This window comes from Mirounga leonina, unplaced genomic scaffold (assembly GCF_011800145.1).
Source record: "Mirounga leonina isolate KUSES-001 unplaced genomic scaffold, KU_Mleo_1.0 Mir_176, whole genome shotgun sequence".
In the NCBI taxonomy this organism is placed as follows: domain Eukaryota; kingdom Metazoa; phylum Chordata; class Mammalia; order Carnivora; family Phocidae; genus Mirounga; species Mirounga leonina.
In genome coordinates, this window is record NW_023270454.1 from 5,408,425 (window position 1) to 5,426,693 (window position 18,269).

An 18,269-nucleotide genomic window follows, 5' to 3' on the forward strand; every position below is an offset into this window, starting at 1 on the left:
AAAGAAAGAAAGAAAGAAAGAAAGAAAGAAAGAAAGAAAGAAAGAAATTGTAAACAAAAAATAAAAAAAATTAAATAAAGCGGTAATGTTGGAGAGTGGAGAATATGGATGAGGTAGACTTTTCTTCTTATTAAGACACAACTGTTCTCACTTCATTATCTCTGTCTTCCACAGTTCACAGGTGACTGTGCTCCATCTACTATGGATAGAAATGAAAAATAAGTCAACCAGGGAAGAGGAAGCCTGATTCGTGAACTTAGGCTTCCAAAATCCCTTAGTAGTTAGGTGTGGGTAAGCGCAGGGTGAAGATTTCCTACGTGGGCATTTCACTATGTAATAGCAGAAATGGGTGGGTAGGAAGGAAGGAAGGAAGGAAGGAGGGAGGGAGGGAGGGAGGGAGGGAGGGAGGACCTCTGTCTTTTCTCAGAGACCAGCACATTTCCCACCTTGATTTTGACAGCTAATCAAATAATCATTGTGTTAATTGTGAATACTTGAAAATGTCTGCTAGCCGCTATAGATGAGTGAAAGGCATTCATTGTGGGAATCTTAATCATTTGGTAGGGCTCAGCAATCTGCTTCTGCTTTTGATACGTGCTTATTTATTAAAAAATAATCCACTTAAAAATGGGTTTGTTACTAATCATGACTATCTCTGTTGTGTTCCTGTTCCTAAAATACTGACACTTAGCTTCAGGCAGAATTTCTGAACTTCTTTCTCAAAAATTTGCATCAAAGTAGCAAACCTCAAAATATTATGCTTCACTGGGTAAAAGGTAAAAGGACCCCAAATCTGTAGTTTTCACCCCCCGACACACGATTTTGTCAGTGTTTTTGTTTTCTGATTCTGTAAGTTTTCAGTTTGCGTAAAGATAAATACCAGTTTTACTAATCTGCATCAGTACTTGTGTTTCTCTCATGCCTTTCCTCCCTCAGATTATGAGACCAGGTGTTCTGTTTGATATCTTTACTTTTTTTTTTTTTTTTTGAGAGGGAGAGAAAGAGTATGCACATGCACACAAGTGGGGGAGGAGAGGCAGGTGTGTGGTAGGGGCAGAGGGACAGGGAGATAGAATCTCAAGCAGACTCTGCACTGAGCAGAGCCCCACACAGGGCTTGATCTCACGACCCTGAGATCATGACCGGAGCCGAAATCAAGAGTCGGACGCTTAACCGACTGAGCCACCCAAGCACCCCGTTTGATATCTTTCAGGACCCTTGTAGAGTCTTAGAACCTCCACAGTTCTCTACAACACATTTACTAGTTCTCTCCTTTTCAGTCTGTGCTCATGAGAAATGTATGTAGTAGATCCAGAGCCTTATGTCAGAGGAAAATGCCATCCACTAACCAGTGTAAGCCCAGCCACGTAGACACAGGTAATTGTTCTAGACAGGAAAGATTTTGGATAGCTGGGATTTATTTTTAGCAGCCGCACTGTAACCGCACTTGTAAATAACCATAAATATATTTTAAAGGGGGGAGGAGTTTCTCAGGCTGAAGAGGGGAGAACCCACTCCAAAGCAGAAAAAGAAATGATGACAACCCCCATGTGCCTTCTTCCCCTCTTTGTTATATTAGTATTATTTTGTCTCATTTAACTATCTTGCTTGGTGATGTTGGCTTTATGCTTTTGGGAGGAAGCAGGCTGTAGAAGACAAACACTGGACTAGAAATTCGGGAGCTTGGTGCCTCATCAGGGCCCTGCCCTAGCTAGCTCCGTGGTCTTGGGCAAGTCACTTGATGTTCCCAGGCGTCGTCTGGATTCCGCCCCCGTGTGAAAGTGATGTAAACTCCGCCTTGTTGACTCCACGGGGTTGTGCGAGCATGAAGAGAGGTGCAGGCCAACAGAGCATCCAGGACTCTGCACATGGCATTCTTGCTGCCGTCTTAGCTTGAAACAGTAGCCTCTCTGGACATCCTTCTTCTGGGCAGCCTTGACTTGGCATCCCTCTGACCCAACTCGGAGTCTGTGAAGCTCACTTGTATGTGCCCCCTGCCCCCCCATCCAAGGCCACTTCCTTTGCCTTGTGTTATCATCTTAGGCGGAGTGGCCTTGAGCGCTCAGTAAGCAGGCTAAGTGTTTCTCACCGCAGATAGCAAGTCTCTTTCGTTTAGGCTCAAGTCCGGGAGGCATGGATCATTCCAGCAAAGAAAGGGGAAGCCTGCCAATGCAGAGTGCAGATTCACAGCAGTTTCTGTCTTTGTCTATACTGCTCTTCCTCAGTTGGAGCCTGTTCAGTGGGTGTGTTTTCAGTGGTTGATCCAGAAAGGGGGAAACATTATGAATGAGGAGGTGGTCGCCTTAGTGAAACGACAAGACTGTGGACACTGGGGTCAGACAGGTGGCAGGTTCTTAAAAGTCTGGCTTGCTCCCTTACTTGGTATGTACTTTTATATTCAGAAAAAAATAGCAAACCCAGTAATAGTTACTGCAAACAAACAAACTAAAACAGAAAGAACTCAGATCCTGAAGGCAGGGATTTGGGTCCAGGGTATGCCTCCAAGCTGATTCTGCGGCCTGAGACAAGTCCTTTGACTCCTAAGTTGTACTTTCACCTAAAACGGTAACTGATATTATATATGCCCTGCACATTTGCTGTAAGGATTCAGTCAGATAATCTGGATAAAACTTCCAGGACAGTGCCTGGCGCTTTGTCATCAAGTTGTGATGGCCCCTGACTGTCCCCTTACAGCACTGCTTCATGTAAGAGCTCACTAATGGTAGGAAGTGTTAGAAGAACTAGATTGCACAGTGGAGTTCTGCCCCAAAGTTGTTTTTTGGGTGCGCCCTCCAGCTTGGGGCTGACTGGTGGGCTCCCTCCCAGCTCTGTGTGAATGTAACTGCCGTAGGTCAGTGGTTTATAAGTACTCTGCCCATTATTCTCTGCTGCCTCTCAGGATCATTTGTTCTCCCCAGCCTGGGAAAGTAGATCCAGTGAGCTGAACTCTGGCCTTCTTTCCTTTCTAGCAGCACATCTCCCTTGTTCCACGTGAGTTCCGCTGGCTGGAGGGGCGGACGCCTCTGCATTGATTTAGACATGATTGGACCAATGTAATACCCATATTTCCCTTCTCACTAACAACCCAGCTACACTTTTTGAATATGCACAAGTCCACATCCCACATTCTAATATATTTTCTCAACCAATAATCAGGACTTGAAAACTGATGAGTTAGAGTGTATTCGTGGGGACAGAAGGAGGAACATTTCTGAAAGTGGGACTGTGCTGGAAATTCTGAGATATTTGGTGATGTTAAACATACTCTATAACTTCTCAGCCTGAGATTTAACTCAATGCTCTTCGCCACCTTCCAATTGGAGAAATGGTTCAGTGAGTTTTGGCCAGCCAGGCTGTGTTGTTCATATAATTTTGGGAGACTAAATCTAATCTTTTTTCCTTACAGAAAAGAGATACGAGACAAGCCTGGTGTGGAAGGTGGTTAATATGTATTGCTGAATCAAGTGAACATAATTGCTAAAATGTAGTTCGTAGAATGGACTGATCTCCTCTCATTTATTTATTTTTTTTAAAAAAGATGTATTTATGGGGCGCTCAGTCATTAATCGTATGCCTTCGGCTCAGGTCATGATCCTGGGGTCCTGGGATCGAGCCCCACATCAGGCTTCCTGCTCAGTGGGAAGTCTGCTTCTCCCTCTCTCACTCCCCCTGCTTGTGTTCCTTCTCTCACTTTGTCTCTCTCTGTCAAATAAATAAATAAAATCTTAAAAAAAAAAAAAAAAGATGTATTTATTAGAGAGAGAGCACATGCATGTGAGTAGGGGAGGGGCAGAATCCCAAGTAGGGAGAAACAGAATCCCAAGCAGACTCCCCATTGAGCAGGGAGCCCCATGCAGGGCTCAGTCCCATGACCCTGTGATCATGACCTGAACTAAAGCCAAGGGCTGGACGCTCAACCGACTGAGCCACCCAGGCTCCCCTGATCTCCTCTCATTTAAAATTCACCAGTACAATAAAACCTTGAGCTAGTCTGTAGTTGTATAAAAATCTGGAGGGGAGAAAGTACCCATAACTGAGGTGTGGGTAGAGAACTTGCCAGACACTGTGGGTCAATTGCCTTTCTTCTTATCCTTGCATATCCACGCAGATTAAAGCTACTCAAGTCTAATCTTTTTTGAAACTGGTGGTTATTACTGGCTGCTGGAGCATATGCTCTGAAGTGTAATTAAGCTGGTCTCATGGTTGGAAACCAGCGTCTGACTGCTTATTACCAGGGACAGAAAATTCCCATAGCAAACTTGGTCTTGTTGTCAGGGCATTCCATCTGTGAGTGGCAAGGCTTGGGCCTGGCTCTCTCGTGAGAGACAGGATGAGACGGGGGCGCAACCATGACGGGGCAGGGGGGCGCACTTTGGGTCTCTTTCCAGTTTTGTTTTACCCTGTCTTGGTTGCCTGCCTCTCGGGATTTCATGCGCTACTTCCTGAGGCAAAAATTGTCTTACTGGCATCTTTTCTTCAAAAATGAAGCCTTTGCTAGTCAGGCAAAGCCTCTTTCTGGAGGAGAGAAGAGGCACTAGGATGGAGAGGAGGGGTGTCAAGGGGCCACGCAGATTCCCTTTCCGCCAGAGTGCGGGGGGGCAGTGCAGCGTGAGGACACAGGAACCGGGACGCCACTCCGGACCCAGGAGTCAGAGAAGGACAGGAGACTCCCTGCAGAGAGCTCTGCACAGGTGAAATTTGATATGGAGCCTCGAGCCTGTGCGCACAACGGGAGGGACAAGGTCAGAGTCAGATACAGTGAATCAGGAAGTTGCTTGCGGGAGTCATTAAGTTTAAGGTCTCAGACCCAGTCCCTTTGTTTTACAGATGGGCGAATCTCAGACGGAATGATTTGCCCAAAGTCATTTAGCAAGTTAATGAGAGAATGAGAGATAGAGACCAAGTCCCTGTAGTTGGTGTTCAGCCCTCTTGCCTCCTGCATGCAAGAGGAAAGATTGGTGAACAGAGGAGATGGGGAGGACCAGAAAAAAGTCTTTTGACTGTCTTCTGCATTCTTTGGGAAAGTGAGGAATAGAATCCAGGTTTCTGACACCCAGGGAGGTGGTGCCATGTCCCAATGGTCTCTAGAATTTCTGCAATACTCATTGGAGGGCTTCTGTATCCCTCTTTGCCATTGCTGAAGGTAAAGCTGTTTGGTTTTTTTCTTGTGACTTTGTTTTTATCTCTAGAAATTCTTAGAGAGAGAGAGTGCGCACACCATTCAGAATGGAAATGTAAAAAGTGAGACCTTTGAGATCTCCAAGTGGAAAAGAGGGAGAAATTCTAAGCAAGTGCAGGGATACCTTTACTCTCTGGTGGGAGAATATTTAGATTTCTCTTGTTCCTGTGGCTCTAGCTGAAATTGAGACCAGAGTAGCATTTTACATTTGAACTGTCAAAATTTGTTTTTGAGTCGCGCCTATGTCCCAGGATTGTGCTGACTTTGGCAGAGATGATCAAAGAGATCGTTAAATAAATTCCCTGCCCTCTTAAACTATGTGACAGTGCCTGCTAGTGCAAAAAAGGTTGGGATTAATGGTAACAGAGAAGGTATTCTGCCACAGGCAGGCTTGGGCAGTGTAGGACCCAGAAAAGAAGACAGGAAGGGGGGCGTGACAGATGGAGACTCAGGGCCTTGGCTCAGGGTCTCGTGGGTGGGGGTGCTTGATTTTCTCCTCACCTGTCCTCATGTGCTTCCCCGGAAACCCGTGAAGTATCTGGATCCAGCTATTGCACAGAACATCCTACTTAGAACACTTTTAGAAATGTGGCAACGAAATCCATTTCCTTAAAGTAATTGGCGAAATTGCTTCCTTTGGTGTATTCCAGCTTGCCTATTCAGAATTCACTTGGCACAGTGAATCAGAGAAGAATGGCTGTCTTCATCCTTCTTTTGGGGGGGATCTTGGCAAACAAGGCTGATATAAACAGGCAATAATTAAATTCCCTTGGATAGTGTCTAATATAATTGAGACCAAGAACTTGTGAACGTGTGCCACAAATAAAGCCCTGGTCTCTCAGAGGAGTCTGAGCTCCCTGCTTTCTTTTACTATAATATAAAGACTAATATCTTCATTAAAATTAGAAAACACTTAAAAAAAAATCTAAGTAAGAGTAGACAAATTGGGGGCGCCTGGGTGGCTCAGTTGGTTAAGCGACTGCCTTCGGCTCAGGTCATGATCCTGGAGTCCCAGGATCGAGTCCTGCATTGGGCTCCCTGCTCGGCAGGGAGTCTGCTTCTCCCTCTGACCCTCCTCCCTCTCATGCTCTCTGTCTCTTATTCTCTCTCGCAAATAAATAAATAAAATCTAAAAAAAAAAAAAAAAAAGATTGTGTTTAAAAAAAAAAAAAGAGTAGACAAATTGGTTGCAAGAAAGAAAAAAAGATCCCCTTTCTGCCTAGCAGCTTTGAAAGGCAAAATTTTATGGGCTTAATTTCTCACTTCCTTTTTCAGGTCGAAAGAAAATGGAATGGCAACATTTTGTACAGAATTACATGAAAAAAAAAAAACCAAACAAACAGGGTTTTTTACTTGCTTATTAACAACAACAAAAAATGGAACTTTTTGAAGTCCCGTTTTTATGCTTTTTGAAAGACTGGCTGATGAGAAAGAGGCAATTCAGAAAATGCTAAGCACATAAAATGTAGGTAGTTACAAAATTTTAAGCAGGTTTCGGCGGTCTGTATTTTTCAGATCAATAGTGTTAATGGAGAATACAAGGAAGTTCTTCGACTCTCTCCTTTGTGTTCTCACAGAATATTGACCTTTTAGAGCTTTTATCACACTCGGCTAATCTTTGCCCTCTCCCCCTGTCCCCACTTCTGGGCTGAGGGATCTTGGCTCCACGTTTACTCTTTGTTCAAGAGTATCTTGGGTATTTTCAGTATCTTGATTGTGCTTGATAACTTGCGCAGGAATCTGCCCCAGGGATTGTTGTAGAAGAAGATCACAAAAGAACATGCTCTACAGCCATCCACAATTTCTTTGGGTGTGTATGTGTGTGTGTGGGGGGGGGGGGCTTGCATTATTTTTACAGCAGATAATATTTCCTATAATTTTAAAGTATATAGTTATATAAATATATCATGACTTTTCAACTGTAAATAAAAAAGAAGTGATCTCGTAGTATTTAAGGGGTGAGTGGAATTGTGTAAGTTTTTATTTTTAAAAAAGCATGTTTCAAAAGTGATACACAAACCGGTTTTTCTTGACGACTTTATCTCAAGTGTTTTCCTTCCCCCATGTACACCCGATCATATTGCCCCCATTTATTTTCCTTCTGGCACTTTTCATAATTTAAAATTATCTTGTGTGTATAAAATGATTAGATATATGTTATTTATGTAAACAATGTTGTATATGTTAGTGATATGATCTATTATAATAGATCATTGTTTATATTTATATATAGATATAATATATATCTGTACATTAATCATTTAGATAAAACTGAGGTCATATAATGGCTTGGACATCAGATATTTGACTCTTAAAATGATAGAAGTCCGTATAATTAGTTGGTCGTAAGTTAATTTGATATAGTTCAGGTATAGAAGTTCTCAGTGAAGCCCAGAATAATAGTTTAATTATTGTAGGTCTGACGACTTCCGGGATGGTCTAACAGTTTTATGAGGACCTTAAAACAATATTCTCCATTTTATTTTCTATTATCCTTTATCTCTGAAATTATAATTCTTTCTTCACCCTTAATTCACACATGCAGTACGTTTTATAGAACATCTAACTCCGTACCAGCTCCTAGGGATACAAAAATGAGCAAGCTCCTCGTCCTGTCCTGTAGGACCTTACGTCTAGGAAGAGAGTCAGACGGGCGAGGATGGTCTGGGTTCTGAGCGCCGGGATGGGAGTAAATTCCAGGAGCAGTGGGAGGGATAGCAGCCCACAGTTAGGGTTTCAAGCAAAAGACTTCTAAATTGAGACCAAAGAAGTAAGAATTAGCAATTAGCGGAGGTTGTAGTATGTGAGGAGGTGTGAAATGGGGTAAGTTTGGGAAAAGAGGAGAGAAGTGGTTCTAAGGAGAGGAAGTACAATATTGAGAAGGTCTGGAGCACTCAGGAGAAATGGACATAGCTTTTGCATGGAAGGAGTGTAGAGATTGGTGTAAAATGTAGCTGGGAATATGGGCAGGACCCAAGATAGGAAGGGGTTTAAATTGTGATTTCCTGTGTTTAGAGGACAGAGGAAATCCCTGGAGGGTTTAAAACAGAGTAGGGACATGGGTTGAACATGGACATTTTTATATACTGATGAATCAGGTACAACCATCCATCCTACAATGGCTTCTCTGATTCTAAAGTTGGAATAGAAGACGGAATGGAGTGGCCTAGAGCAAAGCCATCCCTATTTAAAAAAAAAAAAATCCCTTTGAAGTGCACTGCTTACTATATGGCAAAATTAATTGCTTAAGTAACACCTTAGAAAGTAAGGGTCAAGTTAAAAGATGCCGCCTTCCTCCATCACACCTTTATTTTCTGTTCTTTCCTCCACCTCATTTTCCATTCCTAGGACAACAAGACCATACTCTTCCACCAGCTGCAGCAGATGACGTACAGCCTGATTGAGTGGCGGTCCCAGATCCTGTCTGGAACCCTCCCCAAGGACGAACTGGCAGAGCTCAAGAAAAAGGTCACAGCCAAAATTGATCATGGGAACAGGTAAACCAGGGATGATTTCAGCGAGAACTTGGAAAGAGATGGGCACATTCATGCTAAGGACGTGGCTCGCCGTCAGCTTTTGATCTGACAGTTGTCAAAGAATGATACTTACTGCTCTCTTTTTGCACTGGGAAACATTTAACTTTGTTGGAAAAATTTGGCAGTCCCTTGCATAAGCCAGACCTTGTGCAGGATCACTGTGTCAAGGAGATGACAGATGATCAGGGAAGATGGGACTTGGTTGCCAGACAAGACTGGAAGGGACAGCTCATTGGAAGGCACATTTTCTGAGGCCTGCATCGATCTCGGTTTTTATTCCAACAGTGGATTTTAAATCAGCATCAGACTCATTCTCTTTCTCTCCATGTTCCCTAACTGGGACCATGGTGTATAGTGTATGGAAGCCACATTTACAAGAAGAGTAAAACATATTTTTAGCCTGTTGATTACATCTCCAGTAACCGCTAAAGAGTTAATCACTTTGTTAATCTTCTGATTAGCTCAGGCAGATACATAGGTTCTAGACATCACTGCCCTTTGGAAAGTGAGAAATCAGACAATTCATCAGTTAATGGTGGCCTGGGATGCATCCCTCCTGACCAGCTCCTTTTTTAAAAGACTGGGTTGGTTCCTCAGTTTTGTTGATGATCCGTTTGACATTTCCTTTGGTTTTCTAAATATCTTCAAGTTGTGCATATGTGATTTTTTTCCCCTCCCGCCTTTGCCTCAGGACTCTTGAATATACTTCTGACACCTGTAAAAATACAGCTCATTATCCCACTCACTTAAATTTTACAGACTCTGACAACTGTATTCAGAAATAGCTGGAGTGAATATAGCATACAAGATTCAGATTCAACCATTATTCGAAATCTCCTATGTACCCTTCACATGTATTACTTGATTATAACCCATTTCGTGGTTGAAGAAACAGACCAAGTGAGCTTAAGTGATTTATTTCCAAGTTACAGAGATCGTAAGTGGGGAAGTCAAAATTTGAACCCCAAACTTATGATTCCATGTTTAATGCTACCTTCCTAGGGTTAAGAATGAACTGTTCCCTCCCTTGTCACTTGTCCATTCATAGGACTATAACCACAGGGGGTTTATTGCTAGTCACGTGCTGGGGCATTTCTTCACAAACAGCTGTGGTGGGCTGAGTCAGGTCCCTCCTTGCATCTGTGCTACCCCTGTATTTTTGAGTCTTGTCACAGTATGACATGGGCCTAGAGGACTCTGATCTTCAGCATAGGATGTTAATGTCCCACAAACAGACACAGCTGCTGTCCCACGCCAGCCTTTAGAAGCAGCTCAAGAAATGAAACTCCTTCGTCAGTGTGTCAGTGCTCCGTCTCTGAGCCGTCAGCAAGACCCATAGCTCCTGCGTCTGGGTGGCCTGTGGGTCTGGCTGCCGTGGAAAGGAACCTGCCAGATGTAATCTCCTTGATGGAGATGCTATAAAACAGGGAGGGGAGGGTAATTGGACATTTTTGCTTTTTTTCCCAAAGACTTGGCACATTTCACTATCATCCCTCCGCTTTCTTGCCATTTGGACACCCCTGCTCCCAAGTTGCTGGTTCCTGGAATGTACGCTGGGCATTCAGATAGCAGTATCCTGTTTCCGCCACAGTCCCCAACGTCCTGGAACGAAGCACATCTTTTTTTCCACTTCTTTGTGCACATTGGGCATAAGAGCCTGGGTAGGGATTGTGCCTTGCCTAGACCATATGGCTCTTCTCCTGGGTAACACTTGGAGCTACAGCTTAACACAGCCAGGCGTGTTCTCATGCCGGTTGCTGCAATAAGACCTGCCACGTACGGAGAGTGTGCTATATACTAGATACTGCGTTATGTGCTTTACATGTTATCTCATTAAATTCTTGTAGCAACCCTGAAGGGTAGGGAATATTTACAGATGAGGAAGTCAGGGCTTTGCAAAATTAAGTAAATTACCTGGAGTCCTCTTGCTAGCATGTATTCAAGCCAAGAGTCAAATCCTGATCTAAGTGACAGCAGAGCCCATGCTGTGAGATAGGTTATGAGATTCCAGGACCCACTTTACTGATCGCCTTGAAGACAGTCTTGAATTAAGGGCTGTCCTCAATATGGAACTTTCAAGGAAAGCAGGCAGAGCCCCTGGATGTTTGGTCTATCATTGTTCTTATGCCAAACAATAGAAGGTCAGGGGAAGAGGCATTGGTCAGAGGAATCTGGTCAGAAGGGGTGCCAGTCTTGCCTTTCCTGTGGAGGTTCTGTGGAATAAATTACTTTGCATATCATATGAGTTTGGTTAACATTGCCATAAGTTTTCATAACTTATTTACCATGAGTTATGTGGAAAGGAGGCAGAAATGAAAAAGTTCAAAGAAGTGAAGGAGCTGTTCTTAACTTGACTGGTCCAGCACCCAACTTTCTAACCATGAATCCTCTGGGTTCTTTCCTGGGGACTCATCAGGAAAGGGTATGTTCTTAATGAGGAGAACTCGCTGATCACTCCTTTCTTTCTAGAATGCTTGGGTTAGATCTGGTCGTGAGAGATGACAACGGGAACATTTTGGACCCAGATGAAACCAGCACCATTGCCCTTTTCAAGGCCCATGAAATGGCCTCAAAAAGGATTGAGGAAAAGATCCAAGAAGAGAAGGTACACTTCCTCCAATATGCAGATTTGAGTCCCTGAGATTCCATTTTTGCTTTTGTTTTTAATGAGAGAAAGGGAGTCTCTGACAACAAGAAGTAGAAATGTTTAGAAAATCATTCATTGCCTCACTGAAAAGCAAAACATAACCAAAAAAATGAGGCAGCGGTATACCTTCTGCTATGGAAAGATTGCAAAGATATGCGTTAATAGAAAAAGAACAAGATTCAGAACAGTGTGTGCAAAACACCAGTCTTTGTGTTTCAAAAAGGGATGTACATACCTCTGTGTTTGCATATGTGTAGGCTAACTCAGAAAAGATAGGCAAGAAATTGATAATTAATCCTTGCCTCTAGGAAGGAGAACTGGGTGGGAGGGAGCCTTTGTACTGTGTGACCTTCTGTATTTGATATATATAATACAGTTTCCAAATTAAATAAAATAGTATTTAAAAATAAAGCATTTGAAAGGTTTTGAAAGTAACAATTAGACATTAAATAAAAATTAGAAAAGTACAGAGAAAGAGAACAAGAAAGATCCCCCATAGTATGATCCACAGACCCAGCTGTATTGATATTTTGGTATATAGCCTTCCAATCTTTTTGTTCTAATGAGTAAAGGCTTCTGTTTATTTAGTTTGTAGTTTGTTTCTTTAGTACAGTTGTGATAATATTTAATTGTGTTTCTGGATCCAATGGCTAGCCACACTTGAGAGTGAAGCCTTTCCAGTGGAATCTCTTGTTTGCAGTGAGAACTGTTCTTGAAAAAGAGGGATAATGGATCATGGTTTTTGTGCCTCTGAGGTTCATTCAGGAGCCATTGTGAGAGATAAGAAATTCTTGAAGCTACTAAGCCATGAGTTGTCATCTTTAGACAGCACTTAACTGAATTTGCTGGGCTCAAGGCCCTGAACAAGACAATCTTTTTTTTTTTTTTTTTAGGATTTATTTACTTATTTGAGAGAGTGAGAGAGGAGAGAGAGAGCATGTGCACGGGGGCGGGAGGGGGAGAGAGAGAGAAAATCTTGAGCAGACTGAGTGGGGAGCCTGACATGGGGCTCGATCTCACAACCCCGAGATCATGACCTGAGCTGAAATCCGGAGTCGGATGCTTAACCAACTGAGCCACCCAGGCGCCCCATGAGCAGGACAGTCTTGATCATCCAAATCATAGTGATTGTATTTTGCTCACTTGATCATCTGGCCACGTACACACACTTTGTTCTCAGTCGGTGCTTCTCCCCTCAAGTGGCAATTATATTTGTCCCCCATTTGCTGGCCTGTGACTTTGCCATTATTCCCCATTTGCTGAAACCAAGAGGCTTTTCTGTCTTTTCCTCTGCGTTCAGTCAGTTCTTCAGAACCTGGACTTGCGGGGCCAGTCTGTCTTCAGTGCCGTCCACACCTATGGCCTCTATGTGAACTTCAAGAACTTTGTCTGCAACATTGGGGAAGACGCCGAGTTGTTCATGGCCCTCTATGACCCGGACCAGTCCACCTTCATCAGGTAGTGGAGTCCCAGGCCATCTGCTGTTGACCCTGCAGAAATGCCCAGCCTTCACTTGCCACCCACCTGAGGAGCCCTTTGCTTGGTTTGAGAGCGGGAGATAGAAAAGAGGGTAGGATCTCTAAGCGGTAGAAAATAAAATCCTTTGACTACTGAGCCTTTCTTTGCGGGAACAGTGCAGTGAAAGTTTGTGATACTCTCTGGGTCTTAGAATCACATAAAACTCATCAGAACATGGAGACAGGGACAAAGGGTTCAAAAGACCCTTGGGGGCAGGGTGAGGGAAGAATGCATCAGCAGAGCACAGAGGATTTTAGGGCAGTGAAACTACTCTGTATGATTCCGTAATGGTGGATGTGTGTCATCCTACATTTGTCCAGATCAGTAGAATGCAAGCACCGAGAGTGAACCCTAAGGTAAACTATGGACTCTGGGGGGTAATGAGGTAACAGTGTAGGTTCTTCACTTGTAACAAATGTACCATTGTGCTGGGGGATGCTGATAGTGGGTGAGGCTGTGTGGGGGGCCAGGAGGCCCGATATATATGGAAACTCTCTGTCCCTTCCACTCAGCTTTGTTGTCAACCTAAAACTGCTCTAAAAAATAAAGTCTGTCAAAAAAAAAATTTTTTTTAAACTATAGAGAATGGTAATAGGCTTCGTTGACCCACAGTCACGCTACTGCTTAGCTGAGCAGCTAAGAAAACAGATTGATTTTTGAGCAGAGGGTTAAAAGTAGTTACTGACAAATTGTTTATTTCTATAATAGCGATTTTATCTGAGTGTGGTGGAGTAGATTCCAGGGGATGGATTTGCAATGATTATTTTAAAATTATATTCCTGATTCAGCAAAGCTGAAACTTTTATACAAAGAATTGGAGGTAGAAGAAAGATGCCAGGCGGAATCTGGTAGAATCCGCTGTGTGTGTGCCCATCCCGAGTCGTGCTCGTCTGGGGTCCACCCTGGGTGTGCCTCATGGAGCTGGGCTGCGTGAGGCATACTCGCTTCTCCAAAGCCGGGAAACCAGGGAGCCACCCCTTGGGTGTGACATTCGCACTGGCCTGATAAATTCAACAGAGCTTTTCGGGGCCTTGTACCCTATGAAGTCTGTGCCGAGGGCAGCTCCATTGCCAGTTAGCTCTTCATTAAGGATAATTTCTCTTTTTTCCTTCACCAGTGAGAATTACCTAATTCGTTGGGGCAGTAATGGGATGCCCAAGGAAATCGAGAAGCTTAATAACCTTCAAGCGGTTTTTACTGTAAGTCCTACCTTATGTTGAATCATTTTCTGTGCTTATGATATTAGCAGATGCACATGGTAAATATATGGAAAAACCTCAGAAATGGAAAGCTGAAAAGAAAAATCATCATAATCCTCCTAGCAGGAATAATCACTCGTTTATTCAGCAGATATTTATCGAGCACCTATTAGATGCCAACCATTATCCTAGGTACTTGAGATACAGCAGTGAACACATCAGAAAAAACATCCCTGGTCAAGGAGCTTTTATCCAAAACGGGGAGACAGTAAGAAACAATGATCAAATAAATGAGTACGTTGTATAGAATGTTGGAAGTTGTAAGTACTTTGGTTGGGGGGGTGGGGGTTTCTGGGCTGGGGAAGGGGTGCTGTTTTAAATAGGTGGGTCAGGACAGACCTTCGTGAGAAGAGGCCATTTGAGCAAGAACTTGAAATTGACAAGAGAGTGAGCAATGCTGATAAAGAGAAGAGCATTCTAGACCAAGGTTATAGCTTAGGCAAAGACGGGGATCTCAACTTTTTTGTTTGCTCATATTTTAATGGACTTTACCCTGAACTCCTCCTCTTTTCCAAGGAAGGAGGAGTGCTGCTCTATATGGGTCAAGAGCAAGGGAATTTATTGGGTTATAGCTTGGGGCATGATGACTCTCTTTCTCTTGGGCTAGAATTTTCTTGGGGTTCTCTCACTTTTTTATGACATGGGTGCTTGAAATGCCCTAGAGCACTGCCGCCTGCTCTCCATCAGACCCATAGGAGACACTCTCTTCCTTCTCTGCCCTCTTCCCTTAAGCCCACGCACATATTTTATCTCCTTATTTCTTACCACTCATACGGCAAGGAAAATAGAGTCTAAGGGAAAGCACCTAAAAACGTGATGCAGAGCAGTGGACCCAGTACAGGCTTTTCAGTCTTTCATTCGTTCTTTCATTTCTTCTTAGTATTATTCATTCCTTCTGTTAACATCCCGTTTCTGGGACAAGCGGGGTGTGATTACTGCTCATGCGCTGACCCACCTATATCTTTACCACCTGGTAAACAAAGAGAAAGAACTTGAACTCTTCCTGAAACCTCCCTTCCTCAGTTCATGGACATGTGGATTTTTCCCTAAAACCAAAAGGCATTTATCAGTCAATGTGTACCTTGAAAAAAGCACATTAGAAAAGGAATTACTGAATTTTTGGTCCATCTTCTGGCCAATAGCATTTTAGAAAATCTGCATTTTTATCCCCTTTCCCCCACCCTCCTACCAATCAGGATCTTCTTGGGATGTAAATTTCATGTCTAGCCTTTTCAATTAAATAAAATGTGGTGACCACTTCCTTGATCACTCAACATTCTACAGAAACTTCTTTTACAAATGATTGTACTTTAGTAAACAGTATCAGTGTGCCACAATTTATGTAACTAGTCACCCGGAGTCTGTCTGTTATTAACAGAAGTCTCACAAAACCTAGAACAGAAATTCAGGGTTGATGCTATCTATCATTGCTATGTATTCCTACCTTGGAGACCTGAGTGAACTAAATTATGGAGGATGGATTTGGAATGACTATTTAGAAAGTAATTCTTGATTCAGTAAGGAAGACTTAGCTATTTCATGAAAGGAATTTGAGATGCAATTAAATTATTTCTGATTTTAAAAAGAATGAGATATGTGAGCTCCTTCATGGGTTTAATCACCCATCCTTAAGAATAGAAACAAGTGTAGAATACAAACCACAAAAAAACAGAGACATTGCATCTACACATCTTTTATTAATCAACAGACACCCAGAAACTCTCAATGAATACCTCTCATAAAACAGATGAATAATTACAGAAACCAGCTCTATTAGAGTTGCCTCACAGGATTATTTGGAAGATGAAATGAAATATCACCAGCATGTGTAGATCCCCAATAAATGTCAGCGTCATGCGAGCTTTGATTTCATTTGACACTGAAATGCATCAGGTGCTCAGCCATGTCCTGGCAGAATATAAAGCAACAGTGACAGGTGTCCTGATTTTTAAATACCCTGCTTAAATTGATAAATTAGAGACTTTAGATTGAAAATGATCCGATTTCTCAATTTGAAGTAGGAACTGGGAAATCAAACAAATTCCTTCCTTTATAGGAATACAGTCATTTTTCTCTGATGCCGTGGTTAGTTCTTGGCTGGGTATGGGAGAGGGAGAGAGTCATTCTGCTATTCCAGCATTAGGAAATACGCTCAGAACGGTGTTCTGTTGTCGAGTAAAAAGAGAAACAAAGGTGACAGGGTGATGCAGCATCATCTCCTTTTTGCGTGCTCTCTGTCCCTTTAGGACCTCAGTAGCACAGACCTCATCCGGCCCCGCATCAGCCTCGTGTGCCAGATTGTCCGGGTGGGCCACATGGAGCTGAAGGAGGGCAAAAAGCACACATGTGGGCTCCGAAGACCGTTTGGAGTAGCAGGTACAGAAAGACCCAGGGACGAATGTAAATGGTATAGTCACTGTAAAGGATAGCATGGCAGGGCCTCCAGCAGTTAAACATCGAACTTACGACCCAGGAATCCCACTTCGGGTGTCCACCCAAAAGAACCGGAAGCAGAAGGTTTCAAGATCCTTGTACACCTGGTCTAGAGCAGCCTTATTTACACTAGCCAAAAGGTGGAAGCAACCCACGTGTCCGTGGATGGAGAAATGGATAAAGAAAATGTGGTCTATCCATACAGTGGAGTATCAATCAGCCTGAGAAAGGAAGGAAATTCCACAGTGTGGATGAACCTTGAGGATGTTGTATAAAGTGAAATAAGCCAGTCACAAAAAGATAAACACTGCGTGACCCCACTTATATGAGGTACCCAGAGGGGTCAGATTCATTATGCGAGGCAGAAGGCAGAGTGGGGCTTGCCAGGGGCTGGGAGAGGGGAAAATGGGGGGAGCTAGTGTTTAAGGGGAACAGAGTTTCAGTTTGGGAAGATGGAAGAGTTCTGGGGAGGGAGAGTGCTGATGGCTGCTCAACATTGTGAATGTACTTAATGCTGCTGAAGTGTACATTTAAGAATGGTTAAAAAAGGGCGCCTGGGTGGCTCAGTTGGTTAAGCGACTGCCTTCGGCTCAGGTCATGATCCTGGAGTCCCGGGATCGAGTCCCGCATCGGGCTCCCTGCTCGGCAGCGAGACTGCTTCTTCCTCTGACCCTCCCCCTTCTCATGTGCTCTCTCTCTCTCTCATTCTGTCTCAAATAAATAAAATCTTTAAAAAAAAAAAGAATGGTTAAAAAAGCAGATTTTACCCCCACCACACGCACACAAAGATACGAGGGAGGGAAACCCAGAGATGGTGTAAGATGAATGTGGTTGTCAACGTGAGTATCAGACACACAGCGTTTGCTTGGGGCTCCCAGGTATGTTTTCTCGGGGGTTCTGTGTCCTCACCTAGACCCTGCCTCCTTTGTTTCTCCCTCGGTGCCCCGCACAGCGCCTTGTGCACAGTAGGACTGTAGTAAAGCCTCTGTTGTGACTATTGGCATTCTCCCTGGCTGCAGGCTACGTATTGATTTCAGTCCAATAAAATTCTCCCTGGAAAGTGGTTTGCCTGTCTGGGAGATTGACTCTTCAAAGGCAGCACTGGGTTTGTAACCTCTTTCAAAGAGGGTCCCTGGCTTAAATCAAGCCCCACAGCCTCCTGAGAGGCCCTGCATTTTCTTCTATAGTTTCTTTTTTTTTTTTTTTAAGATTTTATTTATTTATTTGACAAAGAGAGAGACAGCAAGAGAGGGAACACAAGCAGGGGGAGTGGGAGAGGGAGGAGCAGGCTTCCCACGGAGCAGGGAGCCCAAAGCGGGGCTCAATCCCAGGACGCTGGGATCATGACCTGAGCCGAAGGCAGACGCTTAACGACTGAGCCACCCAGGCGCCCTCTTCTGTAGTTTCTTAAATTAAGGAAATACATTCCTGGTCATACATTGACGTTCTAGTCACTAAGGAGTTTTGAAAGCTATCAATGAAATGCCATAATTCTCTTGGAACAAATGGCCAGAAAATGTCAGCAAGACTGACCTTCTGGGTTGTGTGGGTAACGAGGCTTCCTCTGCATGAGACTATGTATATTGTCATTCCTTGACCAACCTTGCACTCCCACTTGCTGCTCAAGGTCTGCCAGTCTCTGAAGAGGGCACAGCATTACTTCTGATAGACAAATAAAATGAAATCTCAGAAAAGGG

The 18,269-nt window shown here is 43.5% G+C and overlaps 1 protein-coding gene across 1 annotated transcript in view; it reads left to right on the forward strand.

The window, feature by feature from the left end:
- The window catches only part of DOCK5 (dedicator of cytokinesis 5), a 181,877-nt gene that overhangs the window by 52,685 nt on the left and 110,923 nt on the right, over nt 1–18,269 (forward strand). The window contains exons 6-10 of the mRNA XM_035022587.1: nt 8,528–8,676; nt 11,185–11,320; nt 12,663–12,820; nt 13,998–14,079; nt 16,386–16,515. Of these exons, the coding sequence (XP_034878478.1) occupies nt 8,528–8,676; nt 11,185–11,320; nt 12,663–12,820; nt 13,998–14,079; nt 16,386–16,515 (655 nt within the window). The remainder of the gene's footprint in view (nt 1–8,527; nt 8,677–11,184; nt 11,321–12,662; nt 12,821–13,997; nt 14,080–16,385; nt 16,516–18,269) is intronic.